Raw genomic sequence first — 22,907 nt, forward strand, 5'->3', positions numbered from 1 at the left:
AAATGAATATAAAAGTCAGACCCAGTTAATCCAAATCATTTTGCGAATTAAGGTCTACAGGCTTTTAAAAGCATACCTACCCCAGCGGGCTGGCAGAAGGAGCCCGTACCGTAGTCACCAGACACATTTTGAGTGCAGAGCCCTGAGTGCCTCACAGGGCTGCAGCGGGCATGGAAATGGATTTTACCGGTGAGCTCATGATGACTGCCTCCACTTTCCCCACGGGCTGGGCTCAAGAAGCACATGTGAGGGGATTCAGACTCTATGCACCCTCTGTCCCCATGTACACCTTATGCGGAAGCATTCTGAATCTGCCCCATAATCCTTTCTCAGGTCAAAAAGAAATCTTTATATTATATGTGTATATAAGCTTATTTTCTGTGAACACTCAGCCATAAGAATAATCAAAAAATGAATCTTCTAAGTTGATCTCCCTTATGCACGGAGTCGCTCTGTTTAAAATAGGAAAACATTTTGGTTTTGCTTCCTGTATGTGGAATCCTAAGCCTTTCATTTTAGGGAAATAAAAGTTCTTTTAGTGGTCTGTATATCTGAGAGGATTAAAGGGAAATCTCAAACATGAAAAGGTAGTCTTTCTGTATTCCCTAAATACGTACTGTTAAAAATGGAGTAAGTGAATTAATGTAATTTAGATGCTCAGGAGCTGATTTCGATGCAAGCCTAAGTGCAGACAGAAGATTCTGCACCAACATAACCTGGCCAGTTCAAAATAGATGCCACAGCGATGTTGTCTTTTCTTATGTGCACTTGCACTTGTCTTTGCAGGGCAGAAGTGAAGGAGTTCATTCTGCCTGTGCTGTAAGAGAAATGCAGGCTGTTTAGCTGGACTGAGACTAAGCTGGGCTCTGCTTCAGCAGACTAAAATTCTTGCCTGTGTGACAGTTTGGACTGTGCCAGTGATGCTTTTGTTTAAAAAATAATCACCAAGCCTGTTCATGACTTGGTGTTGAAATGGACTGAGTATGCTTTTGTTTTAAATCACCTTGTTTGCCTATAACTGAGCTAAAAGGCCACTGCAGAGTGTGATTCAGTACCTTAAGCATCGCCTGTTTTACACAGCACAGGGCATCCGAGACATCTGCATGGGAGTGGCACACATGAGATACTGCCTCTAGTGGACCCATGCCCTTCCAAGGCAGCAGCTGGAGGCCAAATAGGATTTCCTAGCGTATCTAAAATGGCAGAGGTATCTACTTCTAAGCAAATGAATCCTATCCTGTGAAATCTTGGACTTACTGTGCTTGAAACCTGGAACAATTAGTTTACCCACCTCCATATATGCATGTTTTCTGAGCCTTCTTCGGTTTGTGGAGGGTTCAGGATAAAAATACAGCTGTCTTTGTGTGCTGGGGCTTGCCTTCCACCAGGCACTGCAATGACAATTTGTATTTCTTTCCGATCCAAAAAGTAATTATTTGTTTTTACTAGTCTACAGGAAGAAATGTCATTTCAATCTCCTCCAGAGAGTACTGATGATAAAATTCTCATATGTCTTCCCTTTCATGTCTAGGCATTTCTGATAGAAACACCACGCTTTCTTTTAAGATTTTTCAGTACTTATAAACCCTTAGATGTTCAGAGGTTTTGTATAACTGGAAAGGCTTTTCAGAAACCAGTAGGTGATATTATTCTGCATTGAATTATATAGGAAAAGAGGACCTAGAAGGATCATTGCCTTACAAGAATCCCTCATCACCAAAAGATGCATGGGCTGTGGTAGCAATATTGTAATGCCTTATATATGATTTGAAGGAGTTGAAGTGTCTATAGCAATTAGGATTTTTTTACCTTTAAATATCAGTGCTTGATATATATGTTATTCTTGCTTTTTGTGATGCGACGTATTCATATCTGATGTGCCTTGAAAATCAACAGCTGCTCTGTTTTCTGTCCTGTGAAAACTAGCATTATTTGTTAGGTTTGAGTAACATCATCAGGTAAGGGAAACTGCATTAAGATTCAGACATTTATAAGGAATTTAAGGTTTGAGATGTTCTTCGGGATGAAGTTGTGGGAAGGGAAGTTTGGACAAAAGCAAAGGGGAATGCCAGGTGATGGGCAGCATGTCAGTAGCAATATAAAGCTGGTGTTTCTATCTGCAATTATAAAAATAAATGAAATATGTACAAAACGTCTGGCCACATAAGGTAAAAATTTCCCAGTGATCAATTCAGTTAACTAGAAAAACCTCTAAACTCTACGGCTTTCCTGGCCCAAATGAATGTGGAATTAGAGAAGACTGCATGGTAAACATGAAAAAAAAGAAAGTATGGTTTTGGTTTTATTTCTAACTTTTACGTTGGTAATAACTCCAGTTCCAAAGCTCTTACAAGCTTCAGTAGAAGTAAGAGCTGCGTTTTTGCTCTAGAGCAACACTTAGCAGTAAAGAAAGGAAAAAAGTGGGCTCATTTCACTCTTTTTAGCACTATAGCCAAATTCAGAAATGTCTCCTTAACTTAAAACAGTGACAGTTTCTAAAACTGGTGATACATCTGTGACTAAAATGTTCTTTAAATGTACCTCCTAGCTGAAAGATGTGCTTGATTGTGTGAATGTACTGGCAGGAGAAAAAAAAAAGAATAAATTTAGGGATGTCTATTTGAGACTGGACTTCAAAAAATATAACTTATTTTCACTTTTTAAACTTTTCTTGCAGAAATAAGAAGCAATAGAGGCACTGCACTATGTATGACAATAAGAAATGGCAGGTTCCTATTGATTCAACACACTCAGAATCTCATTAGTTATCAAATGGGACTTGAGTACTGCCAACAAATAAACAACATTTTTTCTCATTCTCCGCTGTCCAAAGTCACCAAATACAGATTAGTTTGGAGTGCATTTATTGTTTCTGCTAGAGGTGATATAAAATAAAAATCAGTTTTAGATACACAGATGTTTTTTCCCTCTTTCCTTCAGGCTGTTGAAGAATGCACAGAATGAAGTTCATTTCAAAAACTGGTATCAGAAACTACTGGCTGCTCTCCAATTCTGTGCTGGCAAAACCCTGAACAATGAGTTTTCTAAGGAGGGGAAACTTATCAGAATTCTGGAAGACATTGCCAAAAAAGTAAAAGCTGCCAGTGACCCAAAAAGAAAGGTTTGTTTAAAAATACCTCCTCTTCCATCTAAGTTTCTTCAGGTGATTATTTTCTCTAAGGTGACACGTCTTTCCTATAATGCCCTTTACATAAATAAACCCAAGATTTGCCTAAAATTTGTAAAATTTTGTGCTGCTCTGAAAACAAGTAAAACATGTATTTAATGGTCCAACTCTTATCACTATTACTCTTGAGGTCAGCAGATCTTTTAAGCCATTTAAATTCCTTCATCAACCAGTTTCTCAACTCGACTTCGAGGTGGTCAGAAACAATGGCAACAATGCTGGTTAATATTTTACTGAAAGGAATGCTCACATTCAGCACCTCATCCCAATATAATATTTGACTCCTGTGGAGCTGCAGTGTTTCTTGAAAACTTGGCTAAGAGTTGTCCTGGACGAGCAGAATGGCCTCATTTCTTAGCAAAGCCAACCAGAGTGGACTATACTTAATACTCAAATATAGCATTCAACTATTAATACTGTATCTGCAGAGATGCATTCCTGGCAGTAGAAGGCTTGCAGTCGTCTTCTCCAGCAGGTGCAGCTTTTGTATTGCGTAGGTATATTTCCAATTCAAAACTGTTAATTTTCCGAGACAGCCGTTGTTACTTAGCTGATGTGTAAAACAGTTTCTTGCTGGGATCTCAGCAAGAAAGACCAGAAAGCCAAATAAAAATATACCTGCCACTGCTGGTTATCATGAAAGTTATCATGAGTTCTTTTTGCCTTGTTAAGGATTCAAAGATTTTCAAAGGATTTTTCAGAAAACTCTGTGTTGCTACTGAGAGCAGCAAAGCAAACACGGAAGTAAAAAGACAAAAATATTTGCAAAGACAAAAATCCATGTAAAGAAAAAGAAATAGTAGTGATACATTATGCATTACTGATGCATAATTCAGATTTTAGAGATTAATCTCAAGGCTCTAGTTACCGTAATACTGCGAAACTCCCAAACCTTGCAGGTACCATACCTACAGTTAGGTGAGGGAGATCACAGTTTTGAGGCAACAAATTGTGAGGTTGTCCAGCAAGGCAAAAAAGATATGAGATGCAGCAGAGCAGGTGCAAGGCTAATCAGCCCCTAATGAAGGGTATTGAATCTGAACCTACATGACAGCATGAACTGGTAGTGCATCTAGACAGTAAAAGCCTGAATGTGGAGTAAAATAACAGTTCTTACTTTTAATAACTGCCCCTCGGTGTCACCTCATCAGCTGTTATAAGGTTACATGGATGCCACTCGTTCCAGAAATTGTACTGCTTGTTTAAAATACAGAAAGACAGTAAACGGCTTAAAAGCTGCTGTTATGTTCTTTCGTGTTACCATAATGATTCACATGTTGCAGGAGGTGTTAAAGGTGGAACTCCACAGACTTCAGCAGTTCTTCCAGGAGGTAACGGTTTGTCGGCTTCCCCTGAATCCTGCACTTGTTGTCCAAGGCGTAGAGGCAGATGTAAGTCTAGCTCATGCAACGGATTACATTTGTAATTTATTTTTTTTTTGTAGTATAAAGGGGAAGAGGGAGTGAATGGCTGCATTGACTGGGAAATAATCTTACTGGTGTTAAGCATGAGTCGTCTGGTAAACTGACATCCAGCCTAATCCCCTTCAAACTGGGGGCCTTTGTTGGAGGCAGAGGTGAAGGGGTCTGGTGGGGTGGGTGTTGCATGCATGTCTCACCTTGCGCAGCAGCAGCAGCAGCGATTTCAAACTCTGAGCAGGCTGCTCCCAGCTCAGCTGCCCTGCCAAGGCATTGGGATGGGCAAAGGCACCTGGGTCCCCTGAAGCTAAGACCTGGTTACCGTCCTGCCCAGGTAGCTCTTGGTGGCAATTTTTTCTCATCCAAGTCTCTCCCCTGCCATGGATGGGAGCAGCTAAAGGTCTCGAGGTAGCTCTCTTTTCGCTGAGGTGAGCCTAGGCACATGACTGAGGTCTGCTAAAATACTAACTATTCACAGTAACTTACCTATGTCTATGACCCCTATTAAAAATGACTTAAAAATAAGGAAACAGTAATGCTCTTCAGTGTTACTTGACTTTACTTTGACTACAGTACTAAGGCTCAGTTATTCATTGATTAGAAATGTTTTCATAAACAATATAATGCCCAGAATAAGCTGTTCCAGCTCTAGAGAAGAAAAACGTACCCAGCAGCAAGAGAAAACAAACCTGAAGAGCCATATGTATTACCAGTTATAGCTGCCTAATTACAGCAATTTGTGCTCTGTTTTTGTTCTCTGGCTCATTATCCACAGTGGACCTGATTCTAAGAGGTGCTGATCCCTTCAATTGCCTTTGACCTGTGATTCTCCAAGTAATTGCTATTCAGCCTTGATCTGGCTGAGAACAGAGGTCTTCCAGCACCCCGCAGGTTTGGGCCAATTGTGCATGATAAAAGTCAGAAGAATTTGAAGCCTGCTGCTTCTCACTGCTTTCAGGCTTTTTGGAAATAATAACTAATGGGAAGGTATCTCACCATACAGTCATGCTATTTATACTGCACCAGCCTGGCTGGACGGATACAAAATGTTTAAATCTGAAGAGAGATTTTTTTTTTTTTTTTTTTTCATTTTTCTTGCATCATTATAGGCCATTATCTTGCTATAAATATATGCAGGTTCTTGATTGAACTGTATGTCAGTATAATCATGTAAATTAGCATTTTTAAGTGCTTATAATTACCTAAATTTAATTCACTTTGGTATCATCTATTGATTTTACTCGTAGCCAGCACTGCTCCCAGCTCTGTCAGTAATGCGTTTTCTCACAGTAACCTTTCAAGCACTTATTGAGACATTTCAGTTGGCAAAATTCCATAGGGGGTCAGGATTTCATCATCAATAATAGCTATTGCACGTTGCAGAGGTATGATGGGGGTAAGACAATATTTGCATGCTTGTACCATGCTTTGAGATGTTTAGATGAAAAGCAAGAGGCAGCTGTGTCTAGTAGCGTTTTTGTTCAAATTAGCCTGCATTTCACTCCACCCAGTAAGGACAGCGGTAGCTCCTGTGAGGTGCTCGTTATTTCTAGAAACTAGGCCATTAATTTACCATTGTCTTTGGTTGTTTTTTCAGGGTTTTTTTTCCCCCCCTCTTTTTTTAATGATGATGATAATAGCACCCTAACTCACACCGGATTAGCAGTGCTTGGCTCATTAATGCTTTTTGAAGCCCTTTAAGGTCTTCAGGTGGAAGGAGCTGTAGGGCACGAGAAGTCAGAGTTTATGTTTAATTAAGATAAATTCCATATAAAATAGATTGTGATTTTCAGAATTTCCTGTATTCTCAGCCAGGGCAAGGTCACCAAAGAAATCAGTAGGTTTATTTTCTACTATAAAGTTTGTATGATGGGGAAATCTTTTTGCAGAAAATAATAGGACTAAAGGCTTGTCAGTGCTGTGGAGATTCTCATTAGATCAGTCTTATGTACTTCATCCACTCAGTCCCAGCCAAAGTTTATCGTTGAAAATGAAAAACATTTACTACGGAAAATATTATCCATTCATATAATCTGTTTATTGAGTGAAACAAATTGTCTGAGAAAAATAATTTCTCATTTTCTTCACTCAATTAAACAGTCAATAATATCAAGAATTATTTATTTTTATCAGTGCTACTGAGCAGTAATTAAAGATGGTACCTTTTCCGGCGGTATTCTATTAGCCTGATGTTTTCTACATGTGACACTGTTGTTCTTCTCTCTCATCTTTTTTTCCCTGAAGTCATGTTCATATTTTACATCCAATGCTTTTCCATTAAAAATCTCCTTCATCAACGCGAATGCTCCAAGTGGAAACATCAATGTTATTTTTAAGGTATGTTCTTCCTCTAATCCTTAGTTCCTTTTATATGAAAAATGTTGATTTGAGATTCACCTAATTTATATTTTAAACCTTGAGCCTGAGAATGTTTGATTTGGCTCTGTTGTTCCTTTTTCCTAATTATTTTTGACACTAGAACTTTTAATGGAATATGCTGAGGCAGCACACTGAAGTATCAACTTTTTGATCAGTAGAGAATCAAATGATTTTTTGCAATTATTTTTTTTCTTAGCGGAGACAACCAGGCTAAAATATGAAGTTTATATTTTAAACCTGGTTTATTTACCACACTGAAGTAAGAGGGCAGGTCTCTTATCTGAGTTCAGAATAACTGAATCCATCCATGTTGATATGTCTCTAACGAATCAAAATACTGGAGTGTTAGAGACTGCATTTGCTACACAGAACTAATTCTGCCCCTTTGAGCCAGCGTGGGAAATGGGCTGAGGAAGAGGGAGGTGGAGAGGACAGCAGAGGAGCTGGGTCTCGTTGGAGCTACTTGGAGGAACTGACTCTGAAAATAAACTCCGGTTTATTTTCCAGTTGTCACCTTCAAAGCTTCGGAGTTCAGGACAGTGCTGTGTCCATCCACAAAAGACAATACATGTTACATAAAATGACTTCTCTTTCAGAAGATCAAAAGTCTTCCATAACAGTGATTATTGTTTTTAGAGAAGAACACTGAAGTTCATAAAATGGCTGATGGATTAATTGGAGTTAAGATTACCTTTAAATAAAATAAAAATAGATTTTGATTTTTTTTTAAACAATAATTTATATCTCCTCAAGTCCTCATTTCATGGCAGTAAAAGTCTATAGATTGGAATGCTTATAAAAAAATAATATAATAAAAGACTAAAGCGCTTAAAAATACCAGTAAAAGTCATGTATTTCAGATGGGGTAGGCAGGGGCAACAAAAAACCTGGGCTTTTGTTTTCATAGGCCATTTACTCAGCCGTGGTTGAAGATAATCTCTTCATTACCTCTTATGGCTACAATTAAAGCCCCATTTCACTAAGATTGTGGTTTCACCGACTCCATGGGGAGAGCAGTCAACACTGCATCACTGTTTGAAACTGAATATGAATCATGTCATGGATAAAATATAAATTCATGATAAAATTCTCTTTCAGCCTGCTGCAAATAGCAATTTGTGAAGCTTAACATTAGAAAAATGTTGTCATTTCTGAAAAGGGATCTAGCATTAGGTAGACTTTAAACTGTAACTAAATTAGGATCCTACCTCCGGATTAAATTTTCAAACTCTAATAATTACATAGGAATAATAAGCAGAAAGGCTGCAGTTAATCGGGGAGCTTTTGTTACCGTCTCTGTGTCTGCCAAAACTGTTTCTGCCTATGTGTACCATTTACTCTGTCCCCTTCTGACACAGAAAGATAAGTAGCAACTTTGAAGAAAAACAAGACGGATTTCTGTAAAATGAACGTAGCCGTTTCAGTGAGGGAAAAAATCCAAATGAAGTAGGAGGTTATTTCTATCTGATATTGAAGGAGAAACCAGGATTTCTTGTGCAATTTTCAGATGGGCGATGATCTACGTCAAGATATGCTGGTTCTGCAAATTATTCGAGTGATGGACAGCATTTGGCTCCAAGAGGGTCTGGATATGCAAATGATCATTTATAGGTGTTTATCTACAGGAAAAGGCCAAGGTCAGTTTTACACTATGAAAATTACCTGTATTATATTATCCGTATCTCATGTAAACAACAGCATACAAAAATCATCCCTTTATTTTCACGGGTCTCTTATTTATCTTCCCCCTTAAAGAAAAAAAGTGCTCAGAATTCCTGTTGCTCAGGCCCTGAATTGTATACTTGCCTACTCCCGAATGTTCAGTTTATTTATTCATTCTGCCTCTCCAGAAGGAGGATAACCAAACTCACTGAATTTTGTAGCAACTTAGGCTAGAATTTTCCAAAAGCATCAACACCATCAGCTTTGACCAGATTCTTAAAAGTAACTTCACACATCAGAAAGAGAGCTTTGGAGAAAAGTGGCTGTAGCTACTGAAGTTTTAATCCAGTGTTATCCTGCACGGATGCTTAAATGAACCTAGATACATGTGGCTACAGAAGGTACCTGTAGACAAGTGATGACAGCTTCACAGTGTTGATTTTGAAATATCACTCTTGCAATTTATGCTGCTTAGGGCAGGCCTGACTCATCTGAAAGCTTTATTCTCCCTTTTACGGTTTTTATAGCAGAGCTGTAGCAGGATACCAATTGCTTGCTAAAAAAATTTACTGACAGCAATAAGCTTACTATTTTTACTGACTCTCCAAGTCTTTTACTGAAAATCATCCTTACACAAACAGAAGACTGATGTATCCAGATTACCTGCTGTACAAAAACTATCAAAAAACTCCCCAAACCAACCAACCCCAAAATTCATTGCTTTCTGATCCACAAAGAGAAAATGAGAGAGGATGAATGATCTGAAGGAGCTAGGAGAAAGTATAGATGAGTTCGTGCACATGGAGGGTGGTTAAGGTGACCAGAAAAAGACTCCTCTCTTCTTTGTAGAGATGGGAGTCAAAGCTTAAAGCTTCTGCTTCAAAGGCAAATAATACAAGAATACTATTTCTGAACATAATATTATAGTCTCTTTTACATACTAACACTTAATTAGATTTTTGCCAAGAAGGATACAAGGATCGTCTGCAAATAATATTCTCTGCCTGACAGTCTCTTCCTTTCACTGCCACAGCAGCAGAAAACCTCTTAGTGTGTGACAGATTTTCCACACAATGTCTTTCCTTATGAGCTACAGAAGTGTTAATATAATTGATATACAGTTAATGATTAAGTATAATTAAGGATAAGTCACCAAGTGACATGCCTGTGGACATACGGGACATGTGCTTAAGTAGACTTGTGTACCCAGGTCTTCCAAGTCCTAGTGTAACAACTTGCTCCATGGTCTACCTCTTCCCCACAAGGGAGGTAGGAGATGATAATTTCATAGTCATGGGAACATGGAAATCATTCTTCACATAGATGTGCAGATAAAGCACTGGTAGGATGCCACTTTCCAGGCATGATATTGTAGAGGAGCCTGTCATCGACTGAAATTGTTAGAGGAAGTCCTTCCTGAACTGCAGAGTTGTGGGATGATGTGCCAGGGGACCACACACAGAGATAGGGACAGAAGGCTGGCAAGCCAGGTTTCGATTCCAAAAAAGGAATTAAGTGCATGCAGTAGAGACAGAGGATTGAAGTGAAGCATTGCAAAATGCTTGGCTTCTCTCTGCACTTCAAAGTCCCAGTTTATGTCATCTTGGATCAGACTAATTTTCTGCACTATCTAGTGTCCTTTCTCCCAGCTGTGATCAGCATCACAAGCTGCAGAAAAATTTGTGTAGCATTCTTGACAATAAAAAACATATGAAATAACTTTTTATTTCAAAGAAAATGTCTGATCCTATTTTTTGTAGATTTTGGGTTGTTTGTGTACATATTCTACCCACTTCGAATCTTGTTAAATTGTGGGCCTTGGTGATACCTTGAGGCAGTTATATCCACAATTTTGTTATGGGTGTTTTTTTTTTCTTTCACGGAACTGCCACTTTTTACTAAGTGTCCTTCGGTTTTTGTTTCTGAAGAGAAAGACAAAAAAAATCGTGATCTATATTTTCCATTGCATTCATTATTTTATAAACCTTTAAGCATGTATTTTTTCTGCATGGAATGATCCAACAATATGCAATATGCTTTGACGGTCTTCATATCTTTTTAAAGTTGAAGGTTTTTCATGTGAACTCTTTTCTATCTGATTAGGATTGGTACAGATGGTGCCAGATGCTACCACACTAGCGAAGATCCACAGGGAGTCTGGTCTGATAGGACCATTGAAAGAAAACACAATTAAAAAATGGTTCCGTCATCACCATCCTCTGGAATCAAGTTACCAAGAGGTAACATCATAAAGAAGCTTATTATACAATTCATGTTTTACCATGGGAAAAAAGAAACCAAATGGCAGAAAGCAGCAAAAACAAATGACTCAGACTCAAGACAAACAACTCACATGCAAAGAAGCCAGGGAATTGACTTAAATGCCACTCTCTTTCTAAGAAGATATTGCTAGAATCAGATGCATTGTAATACATTTTCTATAAAAACGTGTCATAGCGATGTTTTGAAATATAGTAGTAAAATGAAGAACAGAAGTAGAAAGTACGTATCGACTTCCAAAGCATTTATTTTTTAGGTCAACTCTCGGAATACTTTATTCTATATAAACTATGAAAAGTCTTGTGGATTTCCTGTATTTGGAAATGACCACATCAGTACTCAGAGTTTTAGAAAGCTGTTCTAAAAAAAACTAGCTAGTCATATGATACATAAGATCATGCTTTTCATATCACATTGTAGGATCCCATGTAATGCATCTGATTTTATGAAACTAGGCATTATGAATGAGCCAAAAAATTGGAAATTTTATTTATAGAAGCAGAGATTTCCCTTTGAAGGGAACTCTTTCTATTCATTCTTTGTTGGCTGAGCATGTTCTAAGGCCTATGGAAAATCTTTTAATCTTTATGTTACTACAGCAATTTTTAAAACCCTATTCTGTGCCTATGTAGATTAGTAGCCAAAATTTTAAATTTAAAGGGGAGCCTTGAGTGTTTACTACTCTGAAAATGAAGTGCTTTCTAAAAGTTCATTAATAGATGTATAGCATAAATATACTTGATAAACTTTGTTAATTTTGTAATTATTCCATAGGCATTTGTTTATCCTCATTTTCAGTAAGAGTACTTGAATTCCTACTGTATCATCTTGAGTCAATTAAACAGGAACAATCTTTATAGATTTTTTTTTACAAGTTTATATGTTTACAGTGTTATGGTGCAGCAAAGTTTTAAATTGAAAAGTGAGGCACTGTTAGTTATTGATGAGAACCTGATTTCTTACTGCAGCTGCAGTTTGTAAAAACTACCATTAATGTGGAATATTCTAAAACCAGTTTCTATCCATTATCTTTCAATTTTTTAAACATATAAAATGCAGCTGGATCTGATTGCATAGGGCACGCATAAAATGACTACTGTGCCTTCACCGTGGATTTGCTGGTGAATGAACCTTTCTCTTTTACTCCTTAATGGTTTTTTACTCATACAATACTCTATCTAAGGTGCTCAAACAACTAATGCAGAGTAAGCTTTACTATCCTCATTTTACAGTTGGGTGAACAAAATCACAGAAAGCTTAGGTGTTTTATCCAAGGTCATCAAAGTGAGTAAGTAGTACAGTGAGACATAAAATTCAACCAACTCTTCTGCTTTGGCTTCCACAGTGCTGTCATCCATATCAGCTATCGCAGGTGACACCCTGCATCTGCAGGGAAATCCTGAATGCCTGAATAATGATTTACATTGACTAATGTAGGTTTTGTCCAAAAACGTAACAATCACAAATTAGGACTGTTTGGGTTTCCATATAAATGAATTACATTGTGATTTAGATTCATGGGAGGTTAAGACTTCTGAATAAGAACTGAATTTTCAGTTCTTAAACTGTAGCAGGTAAGATTAAAAAAAGACAAAAGCTATTCCTTATGCTTTGGGGTAGAAGACTGATCATCATTTGAATCAGGAATAACTTTCCCCTGAGAGAGGACACTGAATATGTGTGTTGTGATAGAGATTGGGTAGATTCTTCTATTAGGAGAAGTCACAGTTATTAAATACTTACCACTGAAGTTAGCAGAAAACTTGGAATCCACCTATGAGTGTCTGGTGAGGAGATCATTAGCTTGTACATTTTCCTACGTGTGCCATGGGCGCATTTTTGGCAAAGAGCAGTGCCACAATGTAACATCGTAAAGAGATTCATAAGATAGATCTGAACGAGCCAGTCTACTTACATGAAGCAGACTAACGGTGACAGTACATATCTCCACCACGTAAAAAAAGAGCATCAGAGGAGTAGGTTACATGAAGCACAACTGCCAGTCTGGTTTTTGGTTTAGTCACTCTCTTGGGTCTCTCTGCATGACACTCGGTTTGACCCCGTAGTCTGTTCAGATTCACAGATGCTAGGAGCAGAAAACAATTTAGCCTTCCTTTGTTTCAGTTCATTTCTGTAAAATGGGATTTAATTCTTTGAGCTGGAATTTTGTGAGACTTGATTAATTAGGATTTGAGAAAGACAATTGAGTTTCAGTTGTCTGAAAGTTTCAGTTTCATGTAGGTACAGAATGGGTGTAAAATAACCTTGTTTCTTTATAAAGCAAATGGTTAAATTTGTGGATATCCAACTAACTTCCAAACCATTGTTTTTACAATATACGTGCAGGCTATTGAACAGAAAATGTCAGCTTCCTGCAAAGAAGCTTGGTTTTCTTAGGTACATCTCTACCTTAGAAATTTTCCATAGAATTCCAAGTATCCATAAAACACAAAGTAAAAACCTCATGCATAAAATTGTTCTTGTATTGTAACTTTGAAATTTGCGTATTACTTGTTTGAGTACCATTGCTACTAACACCCGTCTGTTAAAATTTTAGCAACATGCATAGCATTTGTAGAACTACAATTTTTGGTTTTCTTGTTAGCATCACAAACAAATACGTTTCTGTATATTTCCAGTAAATGCTTTTGTTTTACTAACTAGGCAATAAGGAATTTCTTTTATTCCTGCGCTGGCTGGTGTGTTGTTACCTTCATTCTGGGAGTCTGTGATCGACACAGTGACAACATAATGCTGACAAATGCCGGACACATGTTCCACATTGATTTTGGAAGATTTTTAGGTCATGCACAGACGTTTGGAAGCATAAAAAGGTTAGTATCTATAGTAACACACATATTAAACTTTAAAGCAGTGTTCTGAAATTTCACAGTCTTATCAGCACCCATGGAAAAAGTAGAAATGGGATCATGCTTTTTTTCCTTTTTGAATTTTCCAAATTGACTTCTTTTCATTGTTCACAAAACCTCTAAAAAATATAGAAATGGCAGGAAAAGGAATTAAAATGAGATGTTGGAGATCCCCTTTCAGTCTAAAAGAAAATAAATCTAAATCCTTGTTTGGCCAGAGATTTGAATGATGCAGCTCAGTAGTGACCAGAACAGTAGATTGGCCTATGCCAAAAGAATTCTGATGTCCATTGTTTTTTTCTAGCAGAGGAGTGTTCCTATAATGGATCCAAAACCATAGGTGTATCTAATTGACCACTTTCTTCCCATATTCAGAGAAGAAACCAAATTTTCCAAATAGACATGGAGAATATTTACATTATGCCTCTGTGGGTAAAATTGCAAACATTTTCATTATCTTTTGAAGTTTTACATCTAACCACACTGAGCTCAGGGGTTGTTTTGCAAATGTCTGATTTTACACAAACACGACTGTCATTTTTCTGTATTTGTGTCTATCTGTGATGTAACTATCCCATGATAAAGATAACTAAAATAGTGTGATCACATGTCCTAGTTCCTAATGTGAACATACTATGGAGGAATGAATTTTAATGGAATAATTATAGATAGGATAATGTTACTATGTGTAAAACACAGAAGCTGTTATAGCAGGATAGAGAATGGATAAATGATCCTAAATACTGACAAGCTGTGTAGTGTGTATATGGGGGCAGGGGGTGTCTTTCCTACATGTTTCCTAATAATTTCCAGAACTAGTCGCAGAATTCATTTTGAGATAATTGTTCCTTCCTTTTTATTTTTTTATTTATTATCTTTAAGCTGGCCTTTGACTATTCTGGACTGTCTCAATGTGTTAGACAGAAATAACAGCGTGGGAGTATTGATATGAGGGAAGCTGATGGGGCTAATAAGTACTTCTAAGCCAGGCAGTCAAAAGATTTAGTTGCAGTGCTCAGAATTATCGTCAATCATTCAAGATACGTTCCCTTAATCCTACTTATTTGCTGTGCAAAGAATAAAGCAGACCAGAGTAATAAAAAAAGATACTCATGCACACTCTGAGTCAAGTGCTGCATCCCTCACTCCAGCAAACCTCCTTTTGGAGCCTAACAGGAATTTCCTTAAGCAGTAATGTTACATGGGCAAAGAATTACCCAGTTTGAATGACAGGATGAAGCAAATACAGGGGGGGACACAACAACCAAATTTAAACAGAAATCATGTAATATCAATAATAAAAATAGTTGTTAATTTTACTGGTTTACAACGCAGGCATACTACACCTCTCATAAAGTCTAAGAAAATTACTTAAAATGTAGTCGCTTTCATAAGCAGCAGCCATTTTTTCCTGTTTCTCCATGCAGTATGTTGCTTTTAAACTATAAAATAAAACAATACATTTTAGGACCTCCATTCATGGGGCTCCCCCGTGGTTCTTTAGTAAAACTAGGACTCACAATTAACAGTAGGTTGTGAACATCATGGCACAATGGTTGTCTTCCTCATACCTACATGCAACTGAGCAGATGCAACAGTAATGCCTATAGTTCTCATGAACCATATGAAAAGAACTAGTTCTCAAGAACTATATGAACTCTTCATGAAATGTAACATATTATTTCTAACACAGGAATACCACATTTCTACATCCCATAAATTTCAGGCTCTCTCAAAATTCAAAACCCCCATTGCCATTTGTATCTACTCATTCCCACAAGGCAAGTCCTGAAATAGGCTTAGGCTCTGGTTTCTTCAACAGCTTTTTATATTAGGTTTTTATTTGAGTTCTTATTAGATTTTTATTTGAGCTCTTTGCACCCCAAACAATATCATGCTCCTAAAATAGTATTGATAAAACAGCAGCGCAATGCTTTCAAATCTTTAGAATTATTAGCGCTGGCTGTTTGGGTTTTGTGGATGCTACACACATGCTTGTGAAGTCCTATAGGTGGCTTTGAAGAATGAAAGATATCTGATGCAAATGCCTATACATGCAACCGGTCTTTACACACATCACACGAAACAAACTTTTTTTTTTTTTTTAATGGAATCTATGCAAATGAATGAAGGCTTACAGAAAAGGAGTCCCTGTCTGAACTATTTAAAGTAGTCATTCCTTTAAGAATTTAGGAAGATAACTTCGTTGCCACAGCTGTCCATTTTCTGTTCTCAGGGAGTGCTTTTTGTCATTAGGAAACTCTTATTCTTCAGAAAGCTCCACAAGGGTAGGTCCTCTCCAGTATTCTGCACATGGAGCATTTCTTATGATGTAAATAAAGTGAAAGGCATACATGGCTGCTTTGAGAGTTGCACGCTGTCATGTATGGGCTGCAGCTCTTTCTATCAAATCCAATATGAGTCTTCAGAGAACCCTTTGAAGCAGATATGATTCGTGCAGTCATGCTCACTTTTGCATTCATGATTGTATAACACCCTAACAAGGGATTAGTTAACTTTTCTAATGCCTGCCCTCATCTTTAAATGATGTCCAATAAATCTGCTGGTTTTTAGTCCGAGGCACAAATCAGTAGCTCAGCTCTTACTGATTTCAGAGGGAAGAGGAATCAGGAGCTTTCTGTCTTTTCCGGTTCCATGTACCTTCACAGTGCAGCAAATATGTTAAATAGTACTAATAACCTGTCTTTACTTGGGTCTAGGAACTAATGTTTCAGAAGTGTTGGAGAGAGACATATGATGTATCTAACCAATAGCATAATAACAGAGCTCGGCAGAAGAATTATTCCCAAAGTCCCACAGGGAACTTTCCTACTGAACCATGAGATTTCATTATCCTTTTTTTTTTTTTTTTTAATCATACTGGATGACACATTTTGTTAGTGGTATTAAAATACTCCTTCTTTCATTCTCTAATGCAGCTGCCACATTTCACTCTACATTCCTCCAAAGCAGTAAATTCTGCAGATACACTTCAAACTGTATGAAGAAATGTTTCTCATTTAGTTTCATATAACCATCCTATTCTTTGTCTACTGAGTGTTCTGTGGCAATCGTCTTAGGCGCACTCTGTCTGAAAGAGGTGTAATATTATCCAGGTAATCATACAGGACTAGGTCAGTCATCATGTGGTATGGAAGAAGGTGTCTAGCTGATGGTTGTACCTGACATGGTTTCTTTGCTTTTGTTTTCTTCTTTTCAGTTCTGACCAGTTCCTTTTGAACATTTCTTCTTTGGTGAATTAAGCAATCAGAGATTTCTTTAAATCCTGTGCTAACTGAACTAATCCTAACTTCAGCAGTGTCTCATCCTCTCCACTACCAGTCACTTCCAGCTCTCTCGTCTATATTTTTTCAGTTAATGATGTGTGGTCTGAAACCTGATGGCAAGTTATGGAGTAGTCCAGCTCATGACACACTGTATATTCACCTTTTGATAACCTAGGTGTCCATTCTTTTTTAAAAAATACTCAGTCATCCTGATTATTTACAACACTCACTGGCCTTTCTTTTCCCTGATCTGAATCACAGAGACCCGCTTGTCTCCTTGCCAAACTAATCCTGCGTCTTGGCATGGTTTTCCCAGAAGTTAAATCTGCTAAGCTGGTTTTCTTCTACAAAGCTAATGACTAGAGGCAGGCTAGCTATTCCATTGGGAAATTCCAGTTTTTTGAAGGAAGTTTCAAAAATATGGGAAAATTATGTTTCCCACACTTTCTTCCTATGTCAGTGTCTTCCTATACTGAAAAGCACTTAAGAAAGTCTGAGCGTGTAAAAAAGAAGGGTCTTTTTTATTTTAAAAGTAACACATTTCTTTTTTAGTGTTAATAACCTAAAGTGAGTGGTACTGTCTCAGTGGAAGTGTTTATTTGAAAAAAGAAAAGAAGCATTATTTTCAGGTACTTCTTTCTAAAACAGAAAAATTGGCATACAGTCAGGGAAAAATAAGCGTATTTACATTCTTTGGCTACATTGTATCTACGTGTGTTCCATCTTTTTTTTAAAAATAGGAAAAAGTAGGAAAGAAGGAAGATAGTAATTTGAGAGTTTCACATTTTACTTTTTTCTTTTTTTAAAGTTTATTTAGGGTACTCATCAAAAGGAAGAGTCTAAAACTTGAAAGTAAAAACTTCAAGTATAAGCACTTTTCATTTTCTAAATTTGTGCATGAAAACTGTTGGGCTAACCTATATTACCTGCTGAAAGAGTTGAGTGTGACTTTTCAGTATACCTATTTATTAATTCATTTTCTGCAGTTTAAATTTATTTTTTCTGACATGATTGGTCTGGAGTTACTGGTTTATGTGAACCGGTAACTCCTAATTCTTTGCCACCATCTGCTTTCAGCACTTCCTGTATGCCACCCTCCAAAAATCTCTGACTGAAATCCTGGAAAGATTTAATTTCATGGCTTAAAGGACCTTAGTAACCCAAATGATCTTAATAACATTATACAGATGTTTGAAGATAATCATACACATAAGTCTTTGCATAAAGACTGAAAGGTGAAATATACATAAAGACCTAAAGGTGAAACAGTGTCACCTCCAAGGTGACAAGGCCTAAAGGGGCTTGAATTTATGAGGCAAGCAGTCTATCACGTCTAAAAGTCATGTGTCTCTAATTGCTCCAAATTAAACACCAAAAGCAAAAGTTGAGTCTGAGAACATATGAGCAGCACAAGGAACAGTCGTGAGTTTCAGCAGCGCTTTTGTTAGCTTCCTCTGCCCTGAAAAGTAGGTGTTTATTGATGATGGTTTGATACTTTCTCTAATTATCAAGCCTGGATGGTACTTCGGTTAGTTTATTTTCAGTATTAGCCTCTTGTGGAGGTCATTCAACTAAAGCTTTTTGAATTCAGAGTAAGTTATGTTCCCTGTCCACTTTATATCCTTAATTTTTTTGGTTATCCTTTTCGAAGTACCCAGATGGTTAAGGAAGGCCCTGTTTTTCCCAAACAGTGTCTGTATGGATTTGACTCTATACAGTTTTGTTGATCCAAGTGCATTGTTCTGCTGAATTGAGTTCCCTGGAACCCCGTTCTCGTCTGCTGCAACTTTCAGTGTGCTTCTAGGCTTTTCATTCTGGTCAAGCATGGCATAAACTTCTTTCCTATCTTCAGGAACAGCCGCTTTCTTAAAGGAGTTATGGTGTATTCTTGTTAACAATTATCTGGGCGATAGAAATTGTTTGATGCCTTCAGAGCCACCAATGGAATTCCCTCCGCTTTGGGAGATTACTGCACATGAGCTATTTAAGTGACTCCCTATCAACTTCCTGCTTCAGAGATTTCTTCCTGCCCTCTCCCCTTCTCTCCTTCTCTTTCTGTTAGTCACTCCATGATTTTTTGTAGAATGTGACTCCAAAGACAGGAAATTTAACAATAAAACAGAAATAAAAGGGAAAAGTGCATCACGTTCACTGTCCATTTTGATTATATGATTTTCTTTGTTCTCTTTTTCAAACTATAACTGTTTACAGAGGCATGGATTTTCTCTTTCCTGCTCCCATCAGAAACATTTTATTGTATCATCTCTTTCTCCAAAAGCTTTCTGTACATACCTTTTTATGTTCGGGGGAGCTGTTCTCACACAGTCGAGTGTACGTTTATATTCAGTGGGCGCTGTTCTCACACACAGTCAAGTATACATCAAGCACTTTCACATTAATCTGTTGCTTGGTCTCGGTATCTTTTTCTGCTTGTTCTGCACACTACGCCTTTGTCCTTCATCCTTAATTGGAAAGCATACTGATATACTTAATTCATGTAAGATTTCATCCCCTGCCCTTAGGAATTTCTGTGTGATTGACCTTCTTTATCACTGGTTTATTTCTCTGTTTTGCCTGGTGATATACAAAACTCCTGCAACAATCTACTACTGTGTTTTCCAAATAGCCATCTCATATGTTAACTGAATATTCAGTAGATATGGGATATAAGCCCGCTTGTTCTATTTATTTTAAGGCAACTTTTAGGTCTGACTTTTAAATTCTTCTTTTCAGCACTGAGGGTCAGTCAGAACACAGAAAGCAGTTATCCAACAATCTGTTAACAAGAGGAATCAGTCCAATCTCCTCGTGAATTAACTTTCAAGTGTTTTATCAATAGGGTTAGTAATAAACTCCTAACAAACCTGGAAGATTTGATAGTCTTAGAAAATAGTATAAGGCATCAGGAATGCTGTACTGAGCACTTTCAAATATAGGTATTGAACGTGAAGTATATAAAGGGTTTAAATCCACCTTAACATTGTTACGCAGTCTGGTTGCTGGTGACTGAGTGCAGGCTGCTTTATATGTGTCTATCTGAATATAGGATCCTAACGCAGCTCAGAAGGTGCCTGAGCTGGACACAGTAGTGCTTTTTAATCAGTTAATGTAAGATGCACATGGTTGCAACAGGACAGTGTTTGAAACTATTGAAGACATGTATATTCTTAAAACAGAGTACATCTTCTTTCAGGGAGGAGCGTTTTTGGATTCTTCAAAAATATACGAGCAGCTGACCGTAGAAAGTGGTTGAAATTCTGCAACATAAGTGAATAAATTCTGTGGTCAGACTGCAGAATAACTAGTCATCACAGCAGAGACTGGGGCAATGCAGCCATAGTGAAAACCATCAAGAGGTGCCTTGAACTAGTTTCTGCTTTCCCATCACGAGTTTGTTGCCAATTTTTTTCTTACAAGGTAAGGTTCCAGATGAATCCCTGTAGCAATACACACTGCACAAACCAGGGCTACACTAAGAACTTTAACCATGTCTAACCTCAGCTGTAAACGTTTGTGTTAGCTATACTATCACTTAGCATAGTAATCCTATGGGACCAGGTGTAATCAAATCTCCATGATCTACAAACTCACTAACTTCAGTTGGCCCAAAATGAAAGGGATTTTAGTTAAGTTACATTCCCTTGCACTTTGCACAGGCAAAGGGGCACAAATAAATATTTACTATGGCTCAGTTTACATCAGGGAACTAGATGTTAACAGAATGATGAATCAGAGCCCTTAGCTTAGGCGAGGATTATAGCTTCTTTTCTACCATATCCATTAAGCATGATTAAATCTTGATGTAACCAATTCAATTACTGACAGAAACAGATAAATCTTTCAGAATAGGCCAGTTCAATGTGTGAAATATTTCTTTTACTACCGATAGTAATAGTGGGTATGTCCAACACACTGATTTTACTGGAAAGCTAACATTAGGGCTCTGGTAGTGAAAAGTAATGATAATAGCAAAGTCGATATACACGTAAGAAGAGCTAACTTAATGAATAAATAAGACCATAATGGTTTAATAACTGTCTGCAGTTACCTAAGGAATTCAGGACATTCTTTCTAGTTTATGTTTCTGCCTCTAAAGATAGATGTTAATATAAAAATAATGTGGGTGAAACTGTAATCAGAAATTAGATTTAAAATTCGTAGTTAGAAAACTTTTTATGCAGTAGATATCTCAAACAGCGGCAGAAATGGCAGAAAATAGAGTTAAAAACATGTTATCTGGTACAGACTTGACTTCTGGTCATTTGGTTGAAGAATGTAGGTCAGAAATATTAGATGCATGTTTTGAATGTCCAGGCCATGTGGTTTACCTGAGCCAAGGATGCTAAGGGCATTCAGGAATCTTTCTGTGTAAGTATTAAGAGCATAAAGTAACACTAAATTTAGACCAGTTTACCCAGGGCTACGTCCAGTTGAATCTTGAAAACCTCCCAGGATAACCTCTCCAGGCAGCCTGTTTCAATATTTAATTATCCTCATAGTGAGGGGTTTTTTTCTTATGGCCTCAGCTGTTTCAATTTTCTCTCGTATTCTTGCCTGGATCCATCTGTTTTATAATCTCTAATAGAGGTATATCCTGATAAGTGTTTGGTCTCCTGAAAACCTTCTCATTTCCTAGGTTAACATGCCCATCTTCCTCAGCCTCTCTTCATAGGTAAGTGCTCTACCCGCCAAACATCTTGGTGGCCCTCTGCTGAACTTACTCCAGTTTAGCGACAACTTTCTTGTTTTGGCAGGGTGTGGACTAGTGTGAAGTAAGGGTATCTAATGTCTGCTTTCCCGTGAATTCAGCCTAGGATGCTGTTAGCCTTCATCGCTTCCAGGGCTCATATTTGGCCCACCATTGGCTCATGCTCAGCTCTCTGCCCATCACCTCGGGAGCCTCGTCAGTGAAGACTGAGGCAAAGGAGGCAATGAGTACCTCAGCCTTGTCTGTGCGCCCATTTCACTAAATCACCAATCGGCAGCAGGTCCACATTTTCTTTGTTTGTCCTTTTATTAATGATGTATCAGCAGAATGTCTTGTTGCGTTTCATGTCCACCACCAGTTTTAACTCTGTTCAAGCATTGGCTTTCCTAACACCATTTCTGCATGCCTAGGCAGTGTTTCTGTATTTCTACTTCGTAGCCAGTCCTTATTTCCACTTGCTATATGTGTCCTTTTTGCCTTCAAGCTTAGTCTTGAGTTCCCTGTTTGGGCAAGCAACTCTCCATCTGTCTGTTACTGGAAATAAAAGCTATTAAAAAATACAATTGAGAGTAAATCCCTCAGGATAAATAAATTCTGGGTTTTTTTAGAAAGCTGTTTCAAATTTGCTAATTCACCTCTCTCTTCTTTTCCTTTTTATAGCATTGTAATTACTGTTTGGCAATTGAAGTTCATTTTATTTAGATGTGGATGGATGTACATCAGGTCTAGGTGATTTGAGTAATAAAGTCTCAGCAAGAGGTTGTTTACGCTTTTCGGGAGCAGACATGTATCCGGGGAACTGCTAGCAAGATTTCTTCACTAAAAGAAACAAAACAGAAAAGTTTTCTAAACAAATCTGAACACAGATTTGCAATACAAGACAGTGAAAATGCAAGTGGTAGCAACTCTCATTGAAGGCAAAGGGACAGCAAGTGAAGTATTTATATTTTATGCAAAGCTCAGAACTACTGCTGTTATGAGGTCACTTAAAATAAATTTATATCATTTAGTTTCTACGCTTGCTGAAGAGGCCGTTATCTCCTATAACAGCGGTCAGAAGAATAATAAGCACTGTAGAGTTGTGCTGGAGCACTCACCTTTCTTGAATAGTTATTT

General features: G+C 37.6%; 1 protein-coding gene across 1 annotated transcript in view; it reads left to right on the plus strand.

Moving 5' to 3' along the window:
- PIK3C2G (phosphatidylinositol-4-phosphate 3-kinase catalytic subunit type 2 gamma) overlaps positions 1 to 22,907 on the plus strand; it is a 284,737-nt gene that overhangs the window by 194,966 nt on the left and 66,864 nt on the right. The window contains exons 20-25 of the mRNA XM_074585602.1: positions 2,941 to 3,121; positions 4,471 to 4,578; positions 6,850 to 6,942; positions 8,492 to 8,621; positions 10,750 to 10,886; positions 13,591 to 13,760. Of these exons, the coding sequence (XP_074441703.1) occupies positions 2,941 to 3,121; positions 4,471 to 4,578; positions 6,850 to 6,942; positions 8,492 to 8,621; positions 10,750 to 10,886; positions 13,591 to 13,760 (819 nt within the window). The remainder of the gene's footprint in view (positions 1 to 2,940; positions 3,122 to 4,470; positions 4,579 to 6,849; positions 6,943 to 8,491; positions 8,622 to 10,749; positions 10,887 to 13,590; positions 13,761 to 22,907) is intronic.

The sequence above is a fragment of the Larus michahellis genome, chromosome 1 (assembly GCF_964199755.1).
Source record: "Larus michahellis chromosome 1, bLarMic1.1, whole genome shotgun sequence".
NCBI classification, from domain to species: domain Eukaryota; kingdom Metazoa; phylum Chordata; class Aves; order Charadriiformes; family Laridae; genus Larus; species Larus michahellis.